General features: G+C 44.7%; 1 protein-coding gene across 1 annotated transcript; it reads right to left on the bottom strand.

Annotated features, from left to right (window-relative positions):
- Window positions 1-701: 701 nt before the first annotated feature.
- LOC307127254 (scavenger receptor cysteine-rich domain-containing protein DMBT1-like) lies at window positions 702-16,193 on the bottom strand (the record flags this gene model as incomplete). The annotated part of the gene is made up of 7 exons (XM_079818376.1): window positions 702-796; window positions 7,763-7,864; window positions 10,933-11,241; window positions 11,426-11,728; window positions 15,178-15,480; window positions 15,638-15,946; window positions 16,160-16,193. 7 exons carry the CDS (start codon window positions 16,191-16,193, stop codon window positions 702-704), a joined length of 1,455 nt encoding a protein of 484 aa, XP_079674502.1.
- Window positions 16,194-24,762: the final 8,569 nt, after the last annotated feature.

Raw genomic sequence — 24,762 nt, 5'->3', positions numbered from 1 at the left:
ATGTGTCCATTCTGTCACAGTGGGTTCGTGCACCTTCATCCAGTTCACAGTGATTATCTTCCTAGCTGCCATTAACAGCATATGCAATACAAATAAGTGGGATTTACTGAACAGATCTGAGGGGAAACCCTCAAGTAGAAAAAATGCTGGGTGCATTGGAATATCTCTGTCTAAAACTTTATTAATTTCCCTTTTAACCCCCTGCCAATACATTTGTATTTTGGGGCATTCCCAGAATATATGCACATAGTCCCCCACCATCCCACAATCTCTCCAGCATTGTGATAATGGCGATGTACTGTCAAATTTGGCAACCACCAGTGGGACCCTGAAGAATCTCATTTTAATTTTCCAGTCAAATTCCTTCCCCATTTGGCTGTTGATGCCCTTATGACAGCCAGCACATATATTTATCCACATCTCATCTTCTATTACAGTATTTAACTCTAGTTCCCAGTTCCCTTTCAGTCAGTTCAACGTACGTCGGACGTACCGACGAATTGGGATCACTTCTGGGAGCCCCTATCAGCTTCGAGCTATATAGAACCGGCCAATGAACAATTGGCGTGCGAGATTTGCATCTCTCGCTCCGCCCCGCACTGCGGGTATAAACAGGAAGCGAGAGCGAATGCACGCTGTCATTCACTTCGGAGCCAAACGGCAATAGAAAGACGACTTTCAACATTGAGTGTAAGCTGCTATCAGCAAGTTATTTTGAGAAGAACCGGAGAACGGGAGGAACCCGTGTTGGTGAGACGACACATTCCAGCGGGATCGCTGTGACTCTTCTGCTGCTCTGTGGAACAGAGAAATGCTTTTCACAGCAACAAATTTCTGTTGGTCTGGTTGGGCGTTTTCCTGTTGAGTACAGGCACGGGCTGCACTAGACCCCGTGCGCTGTCGCGTTTCCCCCTGGGTGCTTCAGCACAGAGCGTTTCCTCACAAAAAGAGCTTCACGGGTGACGCTGCGTCTTTTTCAAGATGTCATACCACCCGTGCGTTTCTGGATGCGGTCGTTCACTGTCCCCTGCTGACGGTCACAATCGCTGTCTCACGTGTTTGGGCAAACAGCACGCTGAGGCAGCGTTTGTGGATAGTTCATGTTCCCACTGCGGGAACATGACTATCTCGGAGTTAAGATCGAGACTCTCCTACCTCCGGGCTGGGGGAGTCCCCTTACCCATCCCATGATATAGTTCTACCCCTAAGCCGGGTAGACCTACTTCTTTGGATGGCCAGGGTGATCTGAGGATTACGTTTAGGGCAAACCCGCCGAGTGAACCTCCGCAGGCCCCTAATCCCTCAGCTCCGCAGCCGGTAGAGCCTCCAAGAGAACCCGCTGGACCCTCCCACGGGAGACCAGTGGTGACTTTTGGAGCTCCAGCGGACGAACAGATGTCGATTGCTGCATCGGAGGGGGAGTTTCAGTCCTCGGAGGATGAAGGGTCAGTTGTACTGCCTCCCTCTGGGAGAGTGGCAACGGCTGCCCCGGACCCCGAGATGGCTGCTATGCTTGCCCGGGCCGCCGAAAGGGTTGGACTCGTGTGGAACCCTCCAACGTGTCCCGAACCCTCTAGGTTGGACGATTGGTTCCTCGGGGCGGGTCGCGCTGGTTCTCAGCGTCCCGCCCCGACACCTTTCTTCCCGGAGGTGCATGAGGAGCTCACGAGGACGTGGACGGCACCTTTTTCTGCCAGAAAGAGGCCGAGTGACTCCTCCCCCCTCACTACCCTCGACGGCGGACCAGCCAAGGGTTACATGGGGATCCCGCCAGTGGAGCGCGCCGCCGCGATGCAACTGTGTCTGGCGACCGCCTCTAACTGGCGCGGTGACCCACGTCTCCCGTCCCGAGCCTGTAAGTTCTCTTCCGGTCTGACTGGAAAGGCTTACAAGGCTTGCGGACAGGCTGCATCCGCCTTGCATGGCATGGCGTTGCTTCAGGTCCACCAGACCCAGGCACTCCTTGACATGCCCTTCAGCCTGTCCCTGTCACCCCGCGTCTTTCGAAGGTTGCGGAGGCGGCCATTGCTCCCATGAGAGAGCATGGCGTTCGTATCCTCAACTACCTCGACGACTGGCTGATCCTTGCCCAGTCGCGAGAGCAGTTGTGCGAACACAGGGACAAGGTGCTCAGTCACCTCAGCCAGTTGGGACTTCGGGTCAACTGGGAGAAGAGCAAACTCTGTCCCACACAGAGGATCTCTTTTCTCGGTATGGAGATAGACTCGGTCGCCATGACAGCGCGCCTCACCAAGGAGCGCATCCAGTCAGTGTTGAACTGCTTGAATTCGTTCAAAGGCAGGACAGCGGTACCACTGAAACATTTTCAGAGGCTCCTGGGGCATATGGCATCCGCAGCCGCAGTAACGCCGCTCGGATTGCTTCATATGAGACCGCTTCAACGCTGGCTACACGATCGAGTCCTGAGATGGGCGTGGCACAGCGGATCCCTCCGTGTCCAAGTGACTCCAAGGTGCCGCCAAACCTTCGGCCCGTGGTCGGACCCTTTGTTTCTACGGGCGGGAGTTCCCCTAGAACAAGTGTCCAGGCACTCCGTTGTCTCCACGGATGCCTCCTCCACGGGTTGGGGTGCCACGTACAACGGGCTAGCAGTTTTGGGTCTGTGGACGGGGCCTCAACTGCAATGGCATATCAATTGCCTCGAGTTGTTAGCAGTTCGTCTTGCACTCAGCCGCTTCAAAGTGCCGCTCAGAGGCAAGCACGTTCTGGTCCGGACGGACAACACTGCGGCCGTAGCGTACATCAACAAACAGGGTGGTCTACGCTCCCGTCGCATGTCACAACTCGCCCACCATCTCCTCTTGTGGAGTCAGAAGCATCTGAGGTCGCTTCATGCCGTTCATATTCCGGGCCTGCTCAATCGTGCAGCCGACGAGCAGTCACGTCAGCAGGTGCTTCCGGGAGAATGGCGACTCCATCCCCAGGCGGTCCAGCTAATCTGGAGTCGTTTCGGGGCCGCACAGGTAGACCTGTTTGCCTCCCCAGAGACGACCCACTGTCAGTGGTTTTATTCCTTGACCGAGGGGACCCTCAGGTTGGATGCCCTGGCCCACAGCTGGCCCCGGGTAGAACGCAAGTATGCGTTTCCCCCAGTGAGCCTTCTTACGCAGACACTGTGCAAAGTCAGGGAGGATGAGGAGCAGGTCCTGTTGGTCGCTCCGTATTGGCCCAACCGGACTTGGTTCCCGGAACTAGTGCTCCTTGCGACAGCACCTCCCTGGCCCATTCCTCTGAGGCAGGACCTCCTGACTCAGAGACGGGGCACCCTATGGCACCCGTGTCCAGACCTCTGGAAACTCCATGTCTGGTCCCTGGATGGGACGCGGAGGTTCTAGGTGGCCTGCCACAGAATGTGGTAGACACCATCACTTCCACTAGAGCTCCCTCTACGAGGCACCTCTATGCGTTGAAGTGGAACCTGTTCGTCGATTGGTGCTCTTCTCGCCGAGAAGACCCCCGAAGATGTTCGATCGGATCTGTGCTTGCCTTTCTACAAGATGGGTTGGAGCGAAGGCTGTCTCCCTCCACCCTCAAAGTCTATGTCGCCGCTATCACCTCTAATCATGAGCTAGTAGATGGAAAATCTCTAGGTAAGCACGATCTGGTTGTCAGGTTCCTTAGGGGGGCGAGGAGATTAAATCCACCTCGTCCTCCCTCCATACCCTCTTGGGACTTAACTCTGGTGCTAACTGCACTACAGAGAGAACCCTTTGAGCCTCTGCAGTCAGCTGAGTTAAAAATTCTGTCGTTAAAGACAATACTCCTGACTGCGTTGGCCTCCATCAAGAGGGTAGGGGACCTGCAGGCATTTTCGGTCGACGAATCGTACCTGGAATTCGGGCCCGGTAACTCTCATGTGATCATGAGACCCCGGCCTGGATATGTGCCCAAGGTTCCCACTACTCCCTTCCGGGACCAAGTGGTGAGCCTGCAAGCGCTGCCTTCGGAGGAGGCAGACCCAGCCCTAGCTTTTCTCTGTCCCGTCCGTGCTCTCCGGACTTACATGGACAGAACGCAAAGCTTTAGGACCTCAGAGCAGCTCCTCGTCTGTTACGGAGGACAGCAGAAGGGAAAGGCTGTCTCCAAGCAGAGGATGGGCCACTGGATAGTGGATGCCATCGTCTTGGCTTATGAGTCCCAAGACGTGCCCTGCCCGCTCGGGTTAAGAGCCCACTCCACTAGGGGTGTTGCCTCTTCCTGGGCGCTGGCTCGTGGCGCCTCGCTGACAGATATTTGTAGAGCTGCGGGCTGGGCGACACCTAACACGTTCGCTAGATTCTATAGCCTCCGTGTAGAGCCGGTATCTTCCTGTGTGCTCACTTCCCATAGTCAGTAACACCGAAGTGCCTGTTCTAGTGTCGGCTTGCTGCGCCATTCCCTCCCCTATGGTAGACGGATGCGTGCGCTTATTTTGTCCAGTCGAGTTCCCCGGAACGGCGGCCCCTGTTGAGTCCTCCGCAACCCAGGTCTAACACTCGTATGCATTGGTGGAACTTGTTTTAGGCTGGGTTCCATATGTAGTGACCCCCACGGCGGTCCCATATGTGTTTCTTCCACGGTACGGCTCCCTACGGCGAGCCCATGTCTTTCCCTCGGCAGAGTGTCCTCTGCCGTCCCAGGTACGTATTGTCCCCCTCCACTAATTGGCCGGGGCCACCCCTGGGACTTCCGTATGTTGTGCTGCCCACGGCCAGCCCATACGTGTATTCTCCACATGGTAACTCCCTCTGGGCATGATGTGGCTTCCGCAGCGGCCTTCACAGGCACGCTTTCCCAGCGTTATCCAATACAGTCAGCTGAATGGGTCTTGCGGAACAGCAGCTTGGACTCTCCCTGCGTGAATTTCCCCGCCCGCATCAGATCGGGGTCTGAGGGGCTCATCGCTGGGCGCTGGAAGTGGTAGTAACTATGGCATATTCCATAGGGATCCCAATTCGTCGGTACGTCCGACGTACGTCGAACGTGACCGACTGAAAGGGAACGTCTCGGTTACGTATGGTAACCCTCGTTCCCTGAAGAAGGGAACGGAGACGTACGTCCCGTCGCCACAGTTGCTGTACCATCACTGCAGGTTGAGCCACTACGTTTGGCTCCTCAGTGAAAAACAGCGTGCATTCGCTCTCGCTTCCTGTTTATACCCGCAGTGCGGGGCGGAGCGCGAGATGCAAATCTCGCACGCCAATTGTTCATTGGCCGGTTCTATATAGCTCGAAGCAGATAGTGAATCCCAGAAGTGATCCCAATTTGTCGGTACGTCCGACGTACATCTCCGTTCCCTCCTTCAGGGAACGAGGGTTACCATACATAACGGAGACGTTTCTTTTGATATGAAACGTGTCATCAGATTGATCCTGCATTAACTTTCCATAAATATGTGCTATATGATTTTTAGTAGGTAGATCATGTTCAATAATATTGATAAAATATTTTTCAACATTTGTTGGAGATCTTTTAATTATGTCCCAATGTTTATGAAGTGTGATATAATGTCGTAATTGTAAATATCTAAAGAAATCATTAGATCTCAGTGTAAACCTATCGCGTAATTGAGAAAAAGATCTTATGGTTTCCCCATCAAAAATTTGATTAATTATCTTGGACACACAGATCTTATTTGATCACTTGCAGTTAATAGTGCAGACCGTCTGCCTGAAAAGATCTGATTGGAGATCTGATTTTCTTGCAGTCTGAACATAGTCAAGTCAAGTCAAGTCAACTTTATTTATATAGCGCTTTTAACAATGCAGATAGTTTCAAAGCAGCTTTACAGTGTTAAACAGGAAAATAATGCAGCATAATTTTATTCAGCCGTCTAGCCATTCTGGAGAAAACGGTTATGTCATCAGTTCATTTAAATTATCATACAGTGACAGTGTGGGCTTTAGATCAGTAATTAGATCAGTAATTCAGTTTATATGGTTAATTTAGTTTAATAATAAGATTTATTTGGATATTTAGTTGAAACATTTTGAAAAATGTAGTGTCCCCAACTGAGCACGCCAAGCCAGAGGCAACAGTGGCAAGGAAACCAAAACCCCATCAGGTGACCAAATGGAGAAAAATAAACCTTGGGAGAAACCAGGGCTCAGTCGGGGTGCCAGTTCTCCCTACAGTTCTCCCTACATACAGCCTAAAGGCCTGTTCACACCGGGACGATTTTCGTGTGAGTTTAACGCCTTGTGACTAAACAAAGGGCGCCAATGTGAGTGGGCCCACCGACGCGTAAAACGGCAGGCATAAAAGCTTCATTTTTAAAAAAACGCCTCGGGTTCGTTTTTTTATTTTGACGCGGCGCGTTAAAAACTGGCCGACCAATGAGATCCGCGCTTTTGTTCACATGCCTGGAGCTGCTGAAGTGACAGTAAAACACGACTTGGTGGCGCTCAAGCACAAAACGGTCTTGCCGAGCAGGCATTGATATGACGAAGAAGTAGTAAGTAGACAAAGAAGAAGATGAGCTGCCAATGCTGCTTGCCAGTTAGCAAAAAGTGTGTGAATGGTTTTGGTCATAGACATAATATGTCTTTGGTTTTGGCACGCACGTAAATACTGTCTCTCTTCTTCTTCTGTGTGACAAGGGAGTGTCAGAAGCATAAAGTGCCGCAGCACCACCTTGTATACCAGGAGCGCTATCTACTGAATGTGCACGTTCATTCGGCGCATCGCCAGTGAATATCGCTTGGGTGTAAACACTCAAGACGCGCCGAAAAACGTCACGAAAAACGCTGGCGATAAGCGCGCGCGATATCCGTCTCGGTGTGTACAGGCCTTAAGTATCTTGAAAATACTTATGCGTTCTTTATGCCAAATGAGACACTAGCTCATCAACCACAAGCCCTGATGCTTCTCAACAGTACTATCATGACATGGGTGGATTCATTCTTGTTTAAAAACATAAGCAACTGAAATAATTGCCTAAATATGATAACATGACACTACACCTAGAGAGCCATGGTAACAGCAGTCACAACATGGACACTCACCAAGAAATTCTCACACTGATAACCAAGGCAAACTGGATTGTAACTCTACAATGGTCTGTATCTGATTCTTGTTGTAAATTAAATAAGAATGTTAATAAATCACACTGAATTATTATTAACTACACTCATTTAATTTGTGCAATTCAATTCTAAAAGTCCAGACAGGTTCATGTGTACAATATTGGCTATAGCAAGAGTACTGTATATATTACAAGTAAATGTTGGTTAGCAATTTAGGATATGAAGCATCTAAACACTGACAGAATCAGTCAGAATCAGAACACAAATATTCATCATTATTAGGAAAACAAAAATTGCAGGGATATTATATGAAGCATTGCCATGTATGAAAAACTCTTGTAAGATAATTAATTATATTTATAAAAAGGTCAGATTGTAAGTATAGAAGGATGTAGCGTTCGATTTCCTGTTAGATTATCCTTGTTTTCTTCTCTGTATGCCAGCAATGACCTGAGAAACCAACATCATTGTATATTATTATTGTGGAAAACATTCACTTCATAATTAAACCGTTTTAAAGCTAATGTTAAAGTCTTACCAAAATGTCAGGGTGCAATTCCTTTTTTCTTTTGGAAGACTTTTCCATCTGCCTGAGTTTTCAATGAAAATTTTTCATTTATTTGTAGCTTCTTCCCTATCTATTAGATCCAAACGTAAAGACAGAGAGACAACAGTATCATGAGCAGCCAGTAGATGACAGTAAAAGTAGTGAAGAATGCAGCTCACTGTTACTCTACCCACTGCTCTCACCTCCTCTGAAAGTTTTTTCAGGATTTCAGCATCATTTGGGTCGACTCCAAGTTTTGTCTTCACTTCAATTTTCAACAGGACTTTAGTATCTGAGTGAATGTGAGAAAGTGTGAAAAATTAAATTACTTCCTTAATATGCTGGCATTGCATCCTTTCTTAACATGAAGGTAGGATGGAAATCCCTCTGGGTTACTTGACTGTAACCCTGTTCCCTGATAAAGCGGAACAAGATGTTGCACGAAGTGCAAATGGGAACGTCTTTTATTGTGACCGCTGTGAATAGTGTGTTTAAAGACGTCAATGAAATTGACCTGGAGGTAATTATAGCCTCGGCTGGTGATGTCATCAGTGCACTGGTTGCACAAGGCTATAAATAGATGAGCCCCACCTGTATCTTTAGGTCTTTTTCTGTTTGAAGACCAGTCCTGGGACATCATCAGCACGGCACTGTAGTGCATCATCTCGTTCCGCTTTATCAAGGAACAGGGTTACTGTCAAGTAAACCCGAGAGTTCCCTTTCAAAAGCTACACTCAATGCTTCACGAAGTGCAAATGGGAACGAAAATACCCACACCACCGTGCTTGATGTGGTCTGGACCCCTTACGGTTGTGTAGGTGTGCACAAGGATGCAAGAGGCCTCAGACATTAGCTTGCGATTTTGACTCAAGGACATGAGAGCCCAGAGTAGCATGAGCATCCAAGCTTTAAAATCTTATGAATGTGTGCGGAGAGGACCAACCTGCCACATCACAAAAACTTTGTAAGGGGGCACCCCTTGCTAACACAGTAGAAGAGGCGACCCCCCCCCCCCTGGTGGAGTGAGCCCTTAATCCTACAGGCGAAGCTTGACCGCGTGCCTCATAGGCAAGAGCAATAGCATCCCTGACCTAATGTGACATGGTTTGTTTGGTGGCGGCAGAACCTCTGTTATGGCCCCCATGGTAAACAAACAATTGCTCTGACTTGCGCCACTGGCTAGTGCGGTGGACGTAAGCCTGAAGAGCACGAACTGGACACAGTCTATGAAGTCTCTCCTGATCCGGCGTTGTGAACGGCGGAGGGTAGAAGATTGGACGCAACCCCCCATCCTTCTTGGGAACCAGGAAGTATCTGCTTTAGTACCATGACTTTAGTAGTGCTACCCCCACCAGACTGTGCGAAAGATCATCAGGACTTCTTCTTTTTATTTTATTGGTCTGCTCGGCGAAGTTCAGCAAACACTTCGCCATCGATCATCCCCCCGCACTCAAATCCTTCAAAAGGTCAGCTTAGTATGCCTGTAAAACCGCCATGGTGTGAAGTGCAGCACCAGCCTGCCCTGCAGCCTGAAAATCTTTACCCACGTGCGCTGATGTTGTTCTGCACCGCTTCGTGGGGAGGGTAGGTTTCTTTAACGAAGATGCCGACCCAGGTGAGAGACAGTCCGCGAGCGTCTCTTCAACCTGTGGAATCTCTGTATACCCGCGTGACTTTGCACCCACGATAGTCGAAAAAGTAGACCCAAAGGGCACAAATACACGTAAGGTGTATGGTTTACTCCATGACTTATATAGTTTGTCATTGGAGATCCTCGAAGAAGACTGATGTGTTCTTTTCACTTGAACTTTTCTTTCTTGATTGGGGCTCATCTATTTATAGCCTCAACAGGTGTGCTGATGACATCACCAGCCGAGGCTATAATTACCTCCGGGTAATTACCTCCGGGTGTTTAAACACACTATTCACAGCGGTCACGATAAAAGACGTTCCCATTTGCACTTCGTGCAGCATTGAGTGTAGCTTTTGAAAGGGACTTGGGTATTTATTGGTACTTAAACCTCCGTGACATTGATATTTTAGGTTGCAATTTGAAACCACATAGATGTGCTTCTTAGCAATCTAGGTTTGTCGTGACAAATAAAAAAATTTAAAAAAACAAATAGGATCTTTATTTGCTGAATACTACTGTTATGCTCAATGGACTCTTTTCATATTTCCAGGGTTCTCAGACACTCAAGTCTTCATAGTTGGGTTAACGTCTATACAGTAGTAGTGAATGGGAACTACAACACATATCATTTTTGCGCTCCTATTTTCCCCAATAGCAAAATAAAAATGTATTGCGTCAATCTGACGAGAGAAAGATGTCAATTTGCCTCAGCCGTTGTGTTAGAAACACAAGCGTTAACCAGTTTTATCTAATTTTATGCCACGGTAACAAAACGTCTAAGGTAAAGTATAGCGCAATAAATGTAGCCAACATTTTAAAAAATTTAAGTTGGCACGAAATGGAAGTTGCTGTAGTTTTTTCCCTATTGTGACGTATACGAGTAAAAATGGCACACAAAAAAAGAAAAAGAAAAAGAAAAAAAAGTAGGGCGGAACTTTATTTTAAATTGATTAAATGGTTGGATCATCGTGGTTTGCTATTGGTCGATCTCATGTGAGAGACAGGTTGCCCCGCCCTCACGCCATCAGCGATGTTGATACAAGAGGGAGGGGAAGTTACTTTGATTAAAAATACAAGGTTACATGAATAAAAAAATAAATACTGGAATATTTTTATCAAAAATAACAGTTGTCCATTTTGATTCCATGGTGACTTTAAAATCAAAACATAAAAAACTTTGCTAAACTTACAATAACACATCACAGTTTGTGAAACGGCCCATTATCTCAGTTGCTAAGATTAAAAAATTGGCACTCACATCCACAAATGACTCCGGCATCTTTCTCATGGCCACAGCTGGTTGGACTTCTGTTATATGAACAGCTCATCAATGTAGACTCATCGCCAACACAGTTTATATTATTCATCCATACTGTTCCTGAACCCTTTCCATAATAAGCAGCACTCTTTACTTCCAAAACTGCTCCACAGCCCAATTGTCTACACACCACTGCAGCATCGGACGCATCCCAGCCATCATCACACACTGTTCCCCACTGTGTATTTTGGAAAACCTCCAATCGTCCAGAACAGGGGCCAATGCCGTTGACCAACCTAACATTACCTAATGCTCAGACAAAGGAAGGGAGATATATTATATATACAGTTTGTGCTTAATGCAAATATACAATAATTTTAGTATTATACTGACTACATTGTATGCAAGGGATGTAAAGTATGACATACATTTTTTTTATATGAACAAAGTGGCTGCAGTTTGAACTCACCCTGACAGATAACTCCTGCATCTTTCTCATGTCCACAGCTGCCTTTTCCCCAACCACTTGATTTACAGTCTCGCAGTCGTGATTCAGTGTTAGAACATTGTAAATCACTTAGCCATACAAGTCCTGATCCTTGTCCAAAATAAGCAGCAGTCTTTGCCTCTAGAGCATCTCCACATCCCATCTCTCTACACACCACTGTAGCATCTGACAGATCCCAGCCATCATCACACACCATTCCCCATATTCCATTATAAAGAAACTCCACTCTTCCAGAACAGGAGTTACTACCATTAATGAGCCTTATAGGAGCTAAATGCCAAATAAACAAAAGTAAAAGACACATAAAAACTATTTAAATACATAATTAGGATGTTTTCTCCCTTTACAATGACTAGTAAATGACTGTATTTCATTTTCAGTTCAGTCCCACACAGTGCTGCTATAATCTTACATGAATAACAATGAGTGTAGAAAAGCAGTGGATTTTACTTACAGTTACAGATGACTCCTGCATCCTTTGAATGGTCATCCATTTCCAATTTACGAGATTCACAGACACTCAGTTTGGTCTCATTTCCAAAACAGTTTACACTGCCCATAAGTATTTTTCCTGCACCTGGTCCAAAATAAGCAGCAGTCTTTGCCTCTACAGCATCTCCACATCCCATCTCTCTACAAACCACTGCAGCATCTGCCAGATCCCAGCCATCATCACACACGGTTCCCCACTGACCGCTATAGAAAACCTCCACTCGTCCAGAACAAGAGTTGTTGCCATTAGCCAGTCTAATGTTAGCTAATGTCCACAAAAAACAAGAGTTTCTAATCAACTCAAAGGTTAATGAGTCAAAGTTAAGATAATGTTATTTTTGTGTACAAGGTTACTAGGAGTGACCCCAAATAGTCAAAGATTCGATAGGCGACTACCAATCTCATGGTCGAATCATCACAGAGGTGTTATGAAATGAGGGTCATGCCCTTTTGGCTATATGGGGGTGCTCAATAGCCCCTTTCACACATAAGACCTGTTTCCACTGAAATTACCCGGAGCAATTTGTCCCATTAACCTTTCCCCCAGACATGCTGCTATCTGCGTTTCCATCGCACAGTGAAAATTAGTCAGGTGACGTAGGATTGTGCGCGACTTTCCAGAGCCTACTGGATTTTGTCCTCCATATATAAGCTTAATAAAGCCTGAACCTTGTCGGTCCATTGTAGTTTTTTTTTAAACTCCATTGTTGATTTGAATAGCAAACAACTCCTACGGCACGCACCGCAACAGACTTTTAGGTTGAAATAAAATGCTGCATGAACCAATCCGCATGTTCAGCGCCCAAGTCCCACCCCCGAAAGTTCCCACCTCTGAAACTTTTCAAAATTACTACCTCGCAAATAGGCCATTTTGAGGAGGACATTTATACCTGGAACTTTATTTAGACCCTGGTTCCTATGGTCAAAACACAACGAGTACCACCCCAAAGTCCCTAGTTCCTGGGGAAAGTTCCCGCAGTGGAAACATGGTGTACCGAAACCCGCGAAGGAGGAAGACCATCTTCGCCATGCAAACTCCGCCAGGATCCCCATTTGCGGACGTGATACAGTCGCTCACGGGCCTGCACCGAGAAAAACATCAGGCGCAGCTGGAGATCAGGAGCGACGCTTCCAGGCTCTCCTCCAGACCCAGCCGCAGGACCGCAAGCTGTTCTGGAGCTGGATGGACCAGGAGGTTCCACCCGGGTTGACGTCAACGACCCCGCCCACATGTCCTTCAGCAAGATTGGACCGCAGGACGATCCAGAGGTGTTCTTAAACCTCTTTGAAAGGTCCGCTGAGGCATGTGGGTAGCCGCGACGGGACTGGCCGGTGCACTTCATTCCACTACAGTCTGGAGAAGCCCAACAACTGCCCGTCCCGAACCTCCTGGTCTATAATGTCCTCAGACGGGCCATCCTTCAATGGGTCGGTCTCTCTCCAGAACAACATTAATCAGTGTTTCAGATCGCTGACTCTGGGGGAGCACGGCCGGCCCTTCATGATGGCCCAGCAACTCCGGGACGCCTGCCACAGATGGCTGATGGCCGAGCTGCACGACGTCATCATAGCAGAGTGGTGCTAGGGCAGTTTATTGCACGGCTGCCAATGAAAACAGTGCAATGGGTCCAGTGCCACCTTCCGCCGTTGTTGGATAAGGCCATCCAGATGGCGGAGATCGGATTACGTGATCCCAGATCGGATGACGTGACCCCGAGCCGCGCCGGAGCTGGCCGCTCATCACATATCCTCTGGTCCCACTTCCCCTCTCCTTCCATGCCAATTCCTTGACCCGCTTCCCGCCACTAGGGCAGCGGGGAACCCTGGGCCGGCCTGTTGGTGGTGCAGTGATCTGGGTCATTTTATAGATTGTGTTCAGTGATGGAGGTGGGGACACTATTCCGGGTCCCAGACATGCCACAGGCTGTCCAGATCAAACTGGGCTGTACCAGATACCAGTGAGAATCCAGGGGTGTACTTATCCGGCTTTGGTGGAATTGGGATGTAACAAAACCACGATCCATCAAAGCCTGATTTAGCCCTTGGCATTGAAACGAGAATGTGGTGAACTATTCCCTAGTGACTGCTGTCATTCAATTTTGAGGACAAAAACATTGTGTAGAGGTGATTTCTTAGATTGTGATTGTGTAGGTGGCGGTGGCGGTTCGCCCACACCCCAGACATACGCAGATTTTGGGAACGAATTGGCATCATTTAAAAATGTCTCTTGGGGGAAAAGAGGGTCTGGAGAGAGTGCGGTTGCACATGTGGGAGAAACTGAGCCAGGACCCTTGGATACTGAGTCAGAGGAACGGAGTGTTATTGAGAAGCTGAAACTCACACAACGCAAAGACTTTCCCCTGGAACAGTCCCAGGACGAAACATAAAAAAATGTGTTTGCACTGGTCCGCTCGATCGATGGACAGTTTCTCCATCCTGGACAACTGACCTACTATACTTGTTGGGCCTTAAATTGTTGAGCCACAAACAGACGGCCTGGTGGAACGATTTAATCGCACATTAAAGACAATGATTCGGATGTTCAAACAGTTCGAACAATAGTCCACAGGCCGGGGGCACAGATGCCTGTAGCCAACTTCCTTTCCAGAAATTCCTCTCCATGGCTCCTTAGCCTGAGTCAGGCGATGGGGGTATGTGGCGAGCGGGTTAGCGAAGACTGTGATGTGAGAGAGAGCCGGAGGACGAGCGGCACGTGAGTGGGTCAAGTGCAAATGATAAACACTTGTCTCTTGTTTCAGTAATTGGTGAGGAGACACAGGATATAAGCTAGCAGGAAGCGTGGATCAGGAGCGAGACACTCTGGGTCTCGAGCCTAATGCAGAGAGGAACTGCCGATCAAACCGACGTGGAACCCAAAGAGAATTAATGAGTGTTTATGTTTGTTGGTGACTATACAGAGGTTTTCGAGTCCCAGAACAGCCGACCCCTGTCTTCTTCCTTGCCCAGCCTATGAACTTGTTACACTGGTAAATTATCTGTAAATGATCATGTGCGAACAGGACCTTTACAAAAATACTGGTAAATCAGTACTGGTAAATTATCAGTATGGTAAGTTGTAACGTTACCAGTAAATTACCGGTAATCTGTGCTGAGTGAACGCAGAATGACTACCAGTATGAGCACATACAAAGTCAGAACGCACTGTTTACAGTAAACTTTTTAATAGTTTTTCTATTTAAATATGTGCTAAATGATCATCTTTTTGACTATTGCGCCATGTCTCGCAGCTTTTTAAACGTGTTGCGTTTGAGACCCAGTCTTCTCTTCCATTCATCAGCGCTGTGGCTCTGCAGTTGGATACCATTATGCACATCTTGTGTATTTAAGCGCAAAAACACGCTCTGTTTGATCTCCCCCTTATGCCTTTGACTCAAAATACTTTGTCAAATTGAACAGATCATCAAACTAAACTGCTTCTTCTCATGCGGGCGAATGATAACGGTGCATAGTGCTCATCCTAATCCCACCCTGATTTCACATAGAACTAGGCCTATCGGTTTTCCTCGCACACAATTTGAAAAGACTCAAATTGACATAGGCAGAGTGAAAGACTGGACCTTTTTTTTAGGTTTATTGATCCAAAATGTTTTAATACATTTTCTTACATATCTTTGTGTGATGTTCTCTACCCCCGATTCAGATTCGACTATGTAAATCCTTAGTTGGGGACACCCCTAAAAGTTTTGTACTCACGCTGACACGAGACTCCAGCATCCTTCTCATGTCCACAGGTGTTTATCCCCCATCCCTGTGAATTACAGTCCCTCAGCATAGAGGTGGTGCACTGTAAACCACTTAGCCATACTGGCCCTGATCCCTGTCCAAAATAAGCAGCAGTCCTTGCCTTTATAACATTTCCACAGCCCAGTTCTTTACACACCACTGCAGCATCTGACAGATCCCAGCCATCATCACACACCGTTCCCCATCGGCCATCATAAAAAACCTCCACTCTCCCAGAACAAGGGTCAGTGCCGTTCACCAGCTTAGTAAGAGCTGATGGCCAGAAAGAGAGAAGGAAAACAAAAAAGCAAACTCACTTGTACAGTGACAATGTTTTCTTTTCATTTCATAATCTCATATAGTCTTACATGCAAGGAAATGGAAGGAACATACACAAAGCTGTTGATTTCATTAAATTGCAGCGACTTACCCTGACAGATGACTCCAGCATCATTTAAATGTAAATCATCGTTCACTCCTGATTTATTGAACTCACAGGCACCGAGTGTGGGCTCATTTCCAGAGCAGTCGACATAATCAAACCATACTAATCCCGAACCCGGACCAAAATAAGCAGCAGTCTTTGCCTCGACAGCATCCCCACAGCCCATCTGTCTACACGCCACTGCAGCATCTGCCAGATCCCAGCCATTATCCGACACTGTTCCCCAAATGTTTCCATACAAAATCTCCACTCTTCCAGAACAAGCATTGATGCCCTTTTCAAGCTTAATTTTGCCTAAATAATGTAATGAGAGATGTTGTCAGTGTATTATATCTGATGCGCTTTCTCAGATTCATACATAGATTAAACTTATCATCTGAGATTATGTTGGTAGTGTTGTCTCAAAAGCATGATTGACAGCACAACTATTAATTTACCCATACATTTAAAGGGATAGTTCACCTGTACACTGTAAAGTACGGCAGATCGTGTGCAGACCTCACTCACCGGAAGTGATCGTGTGCTCAAGGCTGTTGGACATAGTGATGTATTAGAGGTAAAAATTTTATAAATACCGTTCGGTTTCTCGCTCAAACCGATCGTTTCGTGTCTTAAGACATCAATGTGTTGTCATGAGCCACAGGGTTTAATTTGGATTTGTCTGTACATGTTTTTTTTTACTGTCATATGACCAGTCACCGAAAGTAGGGACACAAGTCGGTTCTGGGGCATTTTGAGTTATTTACAGATTCTGAAAGTGTAGTCTCCAAGTTTTCCAGCGATGTGTAACACATGGAAATCTGATAATATTTGGAGAAGTTGTGGCCATTTAAAAGTAGGCACTCAAAAAAGCTTAATAGGGAGAAATTTGCCTCTAAAGATTGTGTTCTCACCTGCTCTCACCTGCTGGGAGTGACAATAGGGCTCATTTACATCTCATTTAGATAAGCCATACCCCCTGTAAAGCTGCATGGTTGCAATCGGACCGCATACTATTAATAATAAAGGATAATGTGCATTTTAAATGTCAGTAATTTATATTTTTTGACTAAAAATTATTTAGAGCCTGAAATATGTGAGTTTTATCTTTTTATAAAACCTTTTTTGTCAAAACTCTATTTGAACTTTTGCATTGTAGATAACATGTTGCAAGACACTCCTTTAAAATCTGGCCATCATTTTTAATGTTATTATTTTAATGTTTATGTAAACTAAAAGTACATATTGATGCTAATTTTATTTGTTATTTGCTGGTTTTCTACATAACACTTGGTGAATTGATTTCATTGTTTAGCATTAGGACTTTTTAACAGGATTCTGTGATAACCGTCATGATCAACTATGATAAACTAAAATCAACTATAATTATGTGTTTTTATAGTATAATATGCAAAGAACAATTTTTTATAAGAAAAAAAGTAATATCTGATTCTGTTCTTTTCTCTGACATTTAAGGGTTACATAGGCCTACAAAGACTCTTTTAGGACTAAAACAGTTTGGATAGTTGTTAATACAGCGTTCCCACAACTTGGTTAACTTCAAATTCAAGAACCTTTCAAGGACTTTACAGGTCCAGCTTTTTTTTTTTGCATTTATTTTTGGCCATATGACAGAGGTCTGATATTCTATATGTCATATTTCTGTTTTGCATAAAACGGAAGAATATTCGGTACATCCTATACTGTATTCTAAAATGATCTGATATTAGTTTTTGCATGGATTTTATTGAAAAGAGCTTTGGCTCATGTACCCAGTCTATTTTTGCAATATTTCACGGTGTGTCTGTGAAACGCTGAGGTACTGTATGCGCGCGTGAACATCATGGCAACGTACAACACAAAGTACCTCACGCGGGAAACACTTAACATAACGCGTAAATGCAAGTAACAAACGTAAATCAAGCATAGTCCACGAAGTGTTGGCCAAATAACACATTATCGGACTAATAATGAGAATAATGTGGAATTTCTTCCAGAAAACTTCTTGCACAAAATAAATTCAAGCACTTTCAAGGGAAAGGGAAAGATGATCGTGTTGGTTCTTTACTGCTTCAGACTTTCTGTCATCTGGGAGGTTTGCACATCGTATCAGCATACTGGATGAGCATACTGTGCAGCTGCAGACTGAGCTTGACGACGTAGATGTGACGTGAGCAACCTGTCTGACAGTTCTAAGCCTTCTAGTAGTTGTGCAAAGTGAAATCTGAATCACCGAATCTTGCAGAGACAGAGAGGGTGAGCAGGAGCAACTTTTGATGAATGAAGCAGGATCTGCAACATCTCTATCGGCGTTTATGCCTCCACGTCCCCCCAATTGCCTCATAGACAGTAAAAGATTGCCTACGAGCTTCTCCTCGGGTCTATACGGTAATTTGCTCAACAACGCGACACAGTCGCGTGGTTATGACGCAATCGTTAGCCTATATTTATACAGCTTCTATGGGGCGATAGTGTAAGATACAAGGTAATGGAGCCTTTAATACATTGTCGTGTTTGTTTAGAAATAAACAATGGACGAATGGAGTCTTTATACGCCTCAGATGTAAAGATATTCGCTGTCAGCGAATGTGAGGCCAAAATGAATGGGAGTCAATGGGATGCTAACAGCAGGTGATGGCTTGGTTAGCAATGGCTGCCCCTATGGAAGGTACGCTTTCCGGGGGCTGGATTACCCCCTTGTAAATGGGGTACTTCTACCACTTCTACCTGGTGAACTTCTACCGCTGCGCAATAGAAAGCATCCTGACCAACTGTGTGGCAGTGTGGTATGGGAGCTGCTCTGTTGCGGAGCGCAAGGCACTGCAGCGGGTGGTGAAAACTGCCCAGCGCATCACAGGGACTCCACTGCCTGCCATCGAGCACATCCAGAGGAAACGCTGCCTGCATCGAGCTCGCAGCATCCTCAAGGACTCCTCTCACCCAGCCCACAGACTGTTTTCTCTCCTGCCCTCCGGCAGGCGTTTCAGGATCCACCGGACCAGGACCAGCAGACTAAAGAACAGTTTTTTCCCCAGAGCTGTCTCTTTACTGAACTCAAACCCCCGTTGATCCACTTCCCTCATAAACTGCGAACTCTCCTACCTCACACCTACATTCACTTTGTTATTTGCACTACCGACTGTTTATTACAGTAACAACTGTTTACTTATGCATTCTGCACCACCATACCGTAACTGGATTATGCTCATTTGCACTGCCGACTGTATTTACAGTAACAATGTTTACATTTGCATTTTGCACCGTACTTCTAACTGGAATATGCAACCACTTTCCACTGCACTTTTACACTTTCTTTCGGATAGCTCTGTCCATAATTTATTGTACTAACTTAATCCACTGCTATATTCCTCATATTAGCCTAACATATTATTGTATACCTCTAACTGTAAAATTCTGTTCAAGTAATAACCGTCTGTATATTTATTCATAGTACATAGTCACCTGTAAATTCTGTTTATAGTAATAGCCATCTGTATATTATATTCTAGTACATATTCACCTGTAAATTCTGTTTATAGTAATAGCCATCTGTATATTTATTCACTGTATATATTCATCTGTAAATTCAGTTCTACTTATAGCAGGGCTCTCAAGTCTCACGCATTGGGCGTGAGACACACGCATTTCAACCCGTTCACACGCTCACACGCCACACCTTGTATTTCTCACGCAGAGAAATTTCCAGGATAATGCCCACCAAATTGCGCTGCTATTAGAGGAATCAAGTGACTTCCACATATAGAGCTCAGAAGGCCCTGCCACGCACCAGCCAATCAAATAAAAAATACAGCTTCCGAACAGTCAATCAGAAAATAGCATTGCTGTATCCGGGTAAGATTTAGATATTCCCGCAACAACAAAGTTTACATTCTGCCACCTACTGGTGGTTTAGTTTAGTGTTTTCTTTCCAACATTTCTTAATTGTATATTCAAAAATATTCTTAATTTTATATTCAAAAATATTTAAAACAATCTCATAGAATTTTTCAGTGTTAATGATTTAATTTGATTGACAACAGCCCTACAGTGTCTTAATAGATCAAATTTAAGTATATAAAATGAAAACTGAAGCATAGCCTATATTTAATAAGATTATGGGAAAATGCCCTTCATGAAAGGTAAAAATATCAAAAAGATATGCAGATTTAAATATCTCAAATCTGATTGAACACTGGTGAGACTATTGCTTCAGAATAAATTATATTTACAACACAGTAAATTCTGCAAAAAAATATTCCAAATTATAATGGATTATTAATTTACCTCTTCCCTGACATCTTTCTTTGAAATAGAGAAATGCAAGAATTAATACTATGCACACACACACACACACACACACACACACACACACACACACACACACACACACACACACACACACACACACACACACACACACACACACACACACACACACACACACACACACACACACACAGAAATGTTAAATTAAATAAAATATTATTATTTATTTATTTATTTATACAAATTAGTGTCGTTTTTCAGATCAGAACCCCCACCCAAACCCCTGCTGCCGTCGCCAAAATCTCACTCTGAACTCAGTTCAAAACTTGAGAGCCCTGTTATAGTAATAACCATCTCTCTACTTATACATATTTATATATATTCAGAACATTTTTATGTCCTGCACTTACGCAACCATTGTATATCCTGCACTTGCTGCTATTGCACTTCTGGTTAGACCTAAACTGCATTTCGTTGCCTTGTACTTGTACTTGTGTAATGACAATAAAGTTGAATCTAATCTAATCTAATATCACAATATTGGGGTCGCTTCAACCCGCAGACATGAAAAACAGCGGACTTGGCAACACTGAGCCACGCTTCCCTTTGAGGGCGGGGGCAATAACAAAACAAACACACCTCTGCTGCATGCTAGAATCTCTGAAAAACAAGCCGATTTTAACCTCAAAGTGTATGCTTTTAAATATACCAATACTGCTATCTTTTCTGGTCACTATTTTGTTACCAATCACATGCATTATACAACTGAGAGACTTTGGTTGGAGTTAAAAATCTTCATTTGTGCCCTACTGAAGAAACAAAGTCACCTATATCTTTGATGCCCTGGGGGTAAGAAGTAGCCTGGGAAAACCCAGACAACTTCCAGCAAATTTAGATTTGTTCTGCAAGTAGTCTGGCAAAGAGCCCATTCAAACCCATTTCTAAGCCCTAGAAATCGAGGCACCAATCAGAAACGTTGAGGCGGGCTTTACACGATGACGACAGCGCAGCGACAGTGAGAGAAGCAGATTTTGTACACTGACTACAAAGATGGATGCAGCAGTGGAACATCACTATCAGCTATCGCGGCTGTTTTAAGCGATTTAAACTTTTCCGTTCCGTTAAAACCAGAGCAAAGAACAACACTAGAAGCCTTCATATCTAAAAAAGATGTTATCGCGGTCTTACCGACTGGATTCGGCAAAAGTCTGATATACCAGCTTGCTTGTCTTAGCGAGAGCCCTCTAGTGTTAATGTTTCACAAAATATAGTTTTAAGTTCTTTTCAGGTGAGAATGTAGTTGTTTTTAAAGCTCAAATCTGTGGTTTATTTATAAAGAGAGCGCCTTTTTGAAAATTTGATCTGCCGTTTTCGGAGTTGTGAGCTCCAGTGAACCAGCGGCGCTCAATTGCTCAACCCCACCGAGAGGCGCCTTTCCTCGGCCAGTCCTTCTGCCGCCTGCCGCTGGCTCTGATGTGAAGATATGATTCGTCTTGTGTAGATCTAACGGCTGATCTTTGCTCTCATTAATCTATAATTTGTTCCCTGACAGATCGTTTTGTCTGAGGGCAAAGTGAAGTTTCATAACTTTATATTTGTAAGCTATTAAACTTTATCGTTGTAGTCTCCTAGCGCTGACTTTCTTTGACTGAATTGCTTTATGTATTGTATAGCTTCTTATACCTTTTACTTATACTTTTAAAATGGATATTGATCACGCATTAAACTAACATTTAACAAAAAGAGACTGGATTTTGTTTTATGTCATATCTCATTGTATTACAGTGATAATCATAGCCTATATTATGCACACATATTACATGTTTTTATTTTTTAATGTAAACGAAAAGAGGCCGGGTTTTTTAAATATTTCGTTTTGTTATATACATGCATTGAAGATAATATGCATTGCCTTCACTACATTTGTGTGGCTATAATATGTTTAATATTAACAATTACCGTCATCGGGAGTTCATTCTCCGGAGTCAAACTTGGTCACGAACGCAACAGAAGTTTGCGTACAAAATATGTCATAAAACACCACTGCCTCATTTCATAAAAAAAAAAAAAAAAAAAACCGTAAACATATTAGCCACACACATGTGGTTCAGGCAACGCGTAGTTAGGCCTACATTCATTATCTTATATATTTATAATAAAACGAAGTATAAAACACCCTGCCTCTTTTCGTTTACATTTTAAAAATAATTAAACATTAATATGTGGTTTAGGTAAGGTGACCAGATTTCTGAAATGTAAACCGGGGACATTTCCTATTTGAGAACACAAGTACAGACCATAGAGACAGTGGTACAGACAAGTACGCATATTGAGAAACGGCCAGAGTAGATGTCGCTCTGCATACGTCATCTCCCTCATCGCTCTGATTGATTTTAGGTCTATCCAATTGCGCCCAGAGGCATTTGAACGACGCCCGTTGGTGACGCCCCTTTGAAAACGATTTGTCTATGAAGCTTTGCCAGACCATAACTCAGTTACTACTGAGAATGGTCTGGTTTTAACCAGGCTAGGTAAGAAGGCAAACATCACATTTTCATTTTTGGGTGAACTATCCCTTTAAACACACACACACACACACACACACACACACACACACACACACACACACACACACACACACACACACACACACACACACACACACACACACACACACACACACACACACACACACACACACACACACACACACACACACACACACACACACACACACACACACACACACACACACACACACACACACACACACACACACACACACACACACACACACACACACACACACACACACACACACACACACACACACACACACACACACACACACACACACACACACACACACACACACACACACACACACACACACACACACACACACACACACACACACACACACACACACACACACACACACACACACACACACACACACACACACACACACACACACACACACACACACACACACACACACACACACACACACACACACACACACACACACACACACACACACACACACACACACACACACACACACACACACACACACACACACACACACACACACACACACACACACACACACACACACACACACACACACACACACACACACACACACACACACACACACACACACACACACACACACACACACACACACACACACACACACACACACACACACACACACACACACACACACACACACACACACACACACACACACACACACACACACACACACACACACACACACACACACACACACACACACACACACACACACACACACACACACACACACACACACACACACACACACACACACACACACACACACACACACACACACACACACACACACACACACACACAATGAGTTACTCAATAATTCATGATAGTGCTTTAAGAAAAATGCAAGCTTCCCTGCTTGGCATCCTGCTGCAAAAACTCAGGACGGATAAGAAATTATTTTCTGTGGTAATCAACCGCATGCCACAAATGCTGCACATCACCCTAAAAATGTTGCATAAAAGTTTGTACTCACTGCGACAGGCAACTCCAGCATCCTTCTCATGTCCACATGAGTTTTGTCCCCATCCCTGTAAAGTGCATTGTCTCAGTGTAGAGTGAGAGTAGTAATAACACTGCACATCACTTAGCCATACTCGCCCTGATCCCTGGCCAAAATAACCACCGCTCCTTTGCTCGAAAAAGGTGCCACAGCCCATTTCTTTACACACCACTGCAGCATCATACCTATCCCAGCCATTATTACACACTGTTCCCCACTGACCGTCTTGGAAAACCTCCACTCGCCCAGAACAGGAATGACTGCCATTCACCAATCTGACAAGGGCTAATTTCCACACAGAGAACATATATTAATGCATTTAATTGCACAGAACTTATATATCAGAAACACTGCAAGACTTAGTATTTTGACTTGTTTTACAGTACAAATATCTAAACAATCTTAAACCAAAACACTCATAATTACTTAAGGTATTTGGTCTAAAAAATGCTTTAAAAATAAGTGTGTACACTTAAAGCAAGAAAAAATATAAGCCAATGAGGTAAAAAAAAAAAAAAAATAGCGTTAAATGAATGATTTTCGTCAACAACCTTTTTCACTGACATAACCGAGACGATAACTAAATAAAAACCAGTTTTGGAAAATCTACTGTCATTTTCGTCAACGAATAGGCTAAAAAATGAAAAATGTCAGGGAGAGACGATTAGGGGAAGAGATCCAGCCAGAAGTCAGTACTGATGTCCCTCCTGTGCGCACATCTGAATTGTAACGTGCTGATCTAACCGCGGGAAAATGCAGCGGTATTGCACGTTCTACAGGCTCAAGCAATGAATAGCGCACATTTATGCCAAGCAATTGTTTATGAACTAATGCTGATGAATAATGACAATTTTTAGTTTACAATGTATATATAGTAACAATGCATATTTTATCTCCCTCATCTGAACTTGAAGGAGCAGTCTTTAAATACAATAGCAACAGGCGCGTTCTCTGCAAGACGTTCTAACCATAAATATCTATAGTTCTAATAACGTGTTGGTCTAACAGAACAGTCACTGATAGACGCGTGGAATCATTTCTCTGTTCTTGCTCCACTTCATCTGCTAGAAAACCCATTGCTTTAATAGCTCTGCGGCCGCCATGTTTCCAACACCTGGCCCCACCTTGATGCGACGATTGACAGGGCGGGGCGGAGACTTGATCGGCTCGGATTGCATTTTCAATTCCACATTGAATTTTGCTACATTCATTGCGGGACATATAATGAAAATGTAATCGCAAGTATCTTAACTGTGAG

This window comes from Gobio gobio (assembly GCF_949357685.1).
Source record: "Gobio gobio genome assembly, chromosome: 5".
NCBI lineage: Eukaryota > Metazoa > Chordata > Actinopteri > Cypriniformes > Gobionidae > Gobio > Gobio gobio.
The sequence above is the reverse complement of the archived record's forward strand: the minus strand, read 5'-3'. Positions and strand labels throughout refer to the sequence as shown.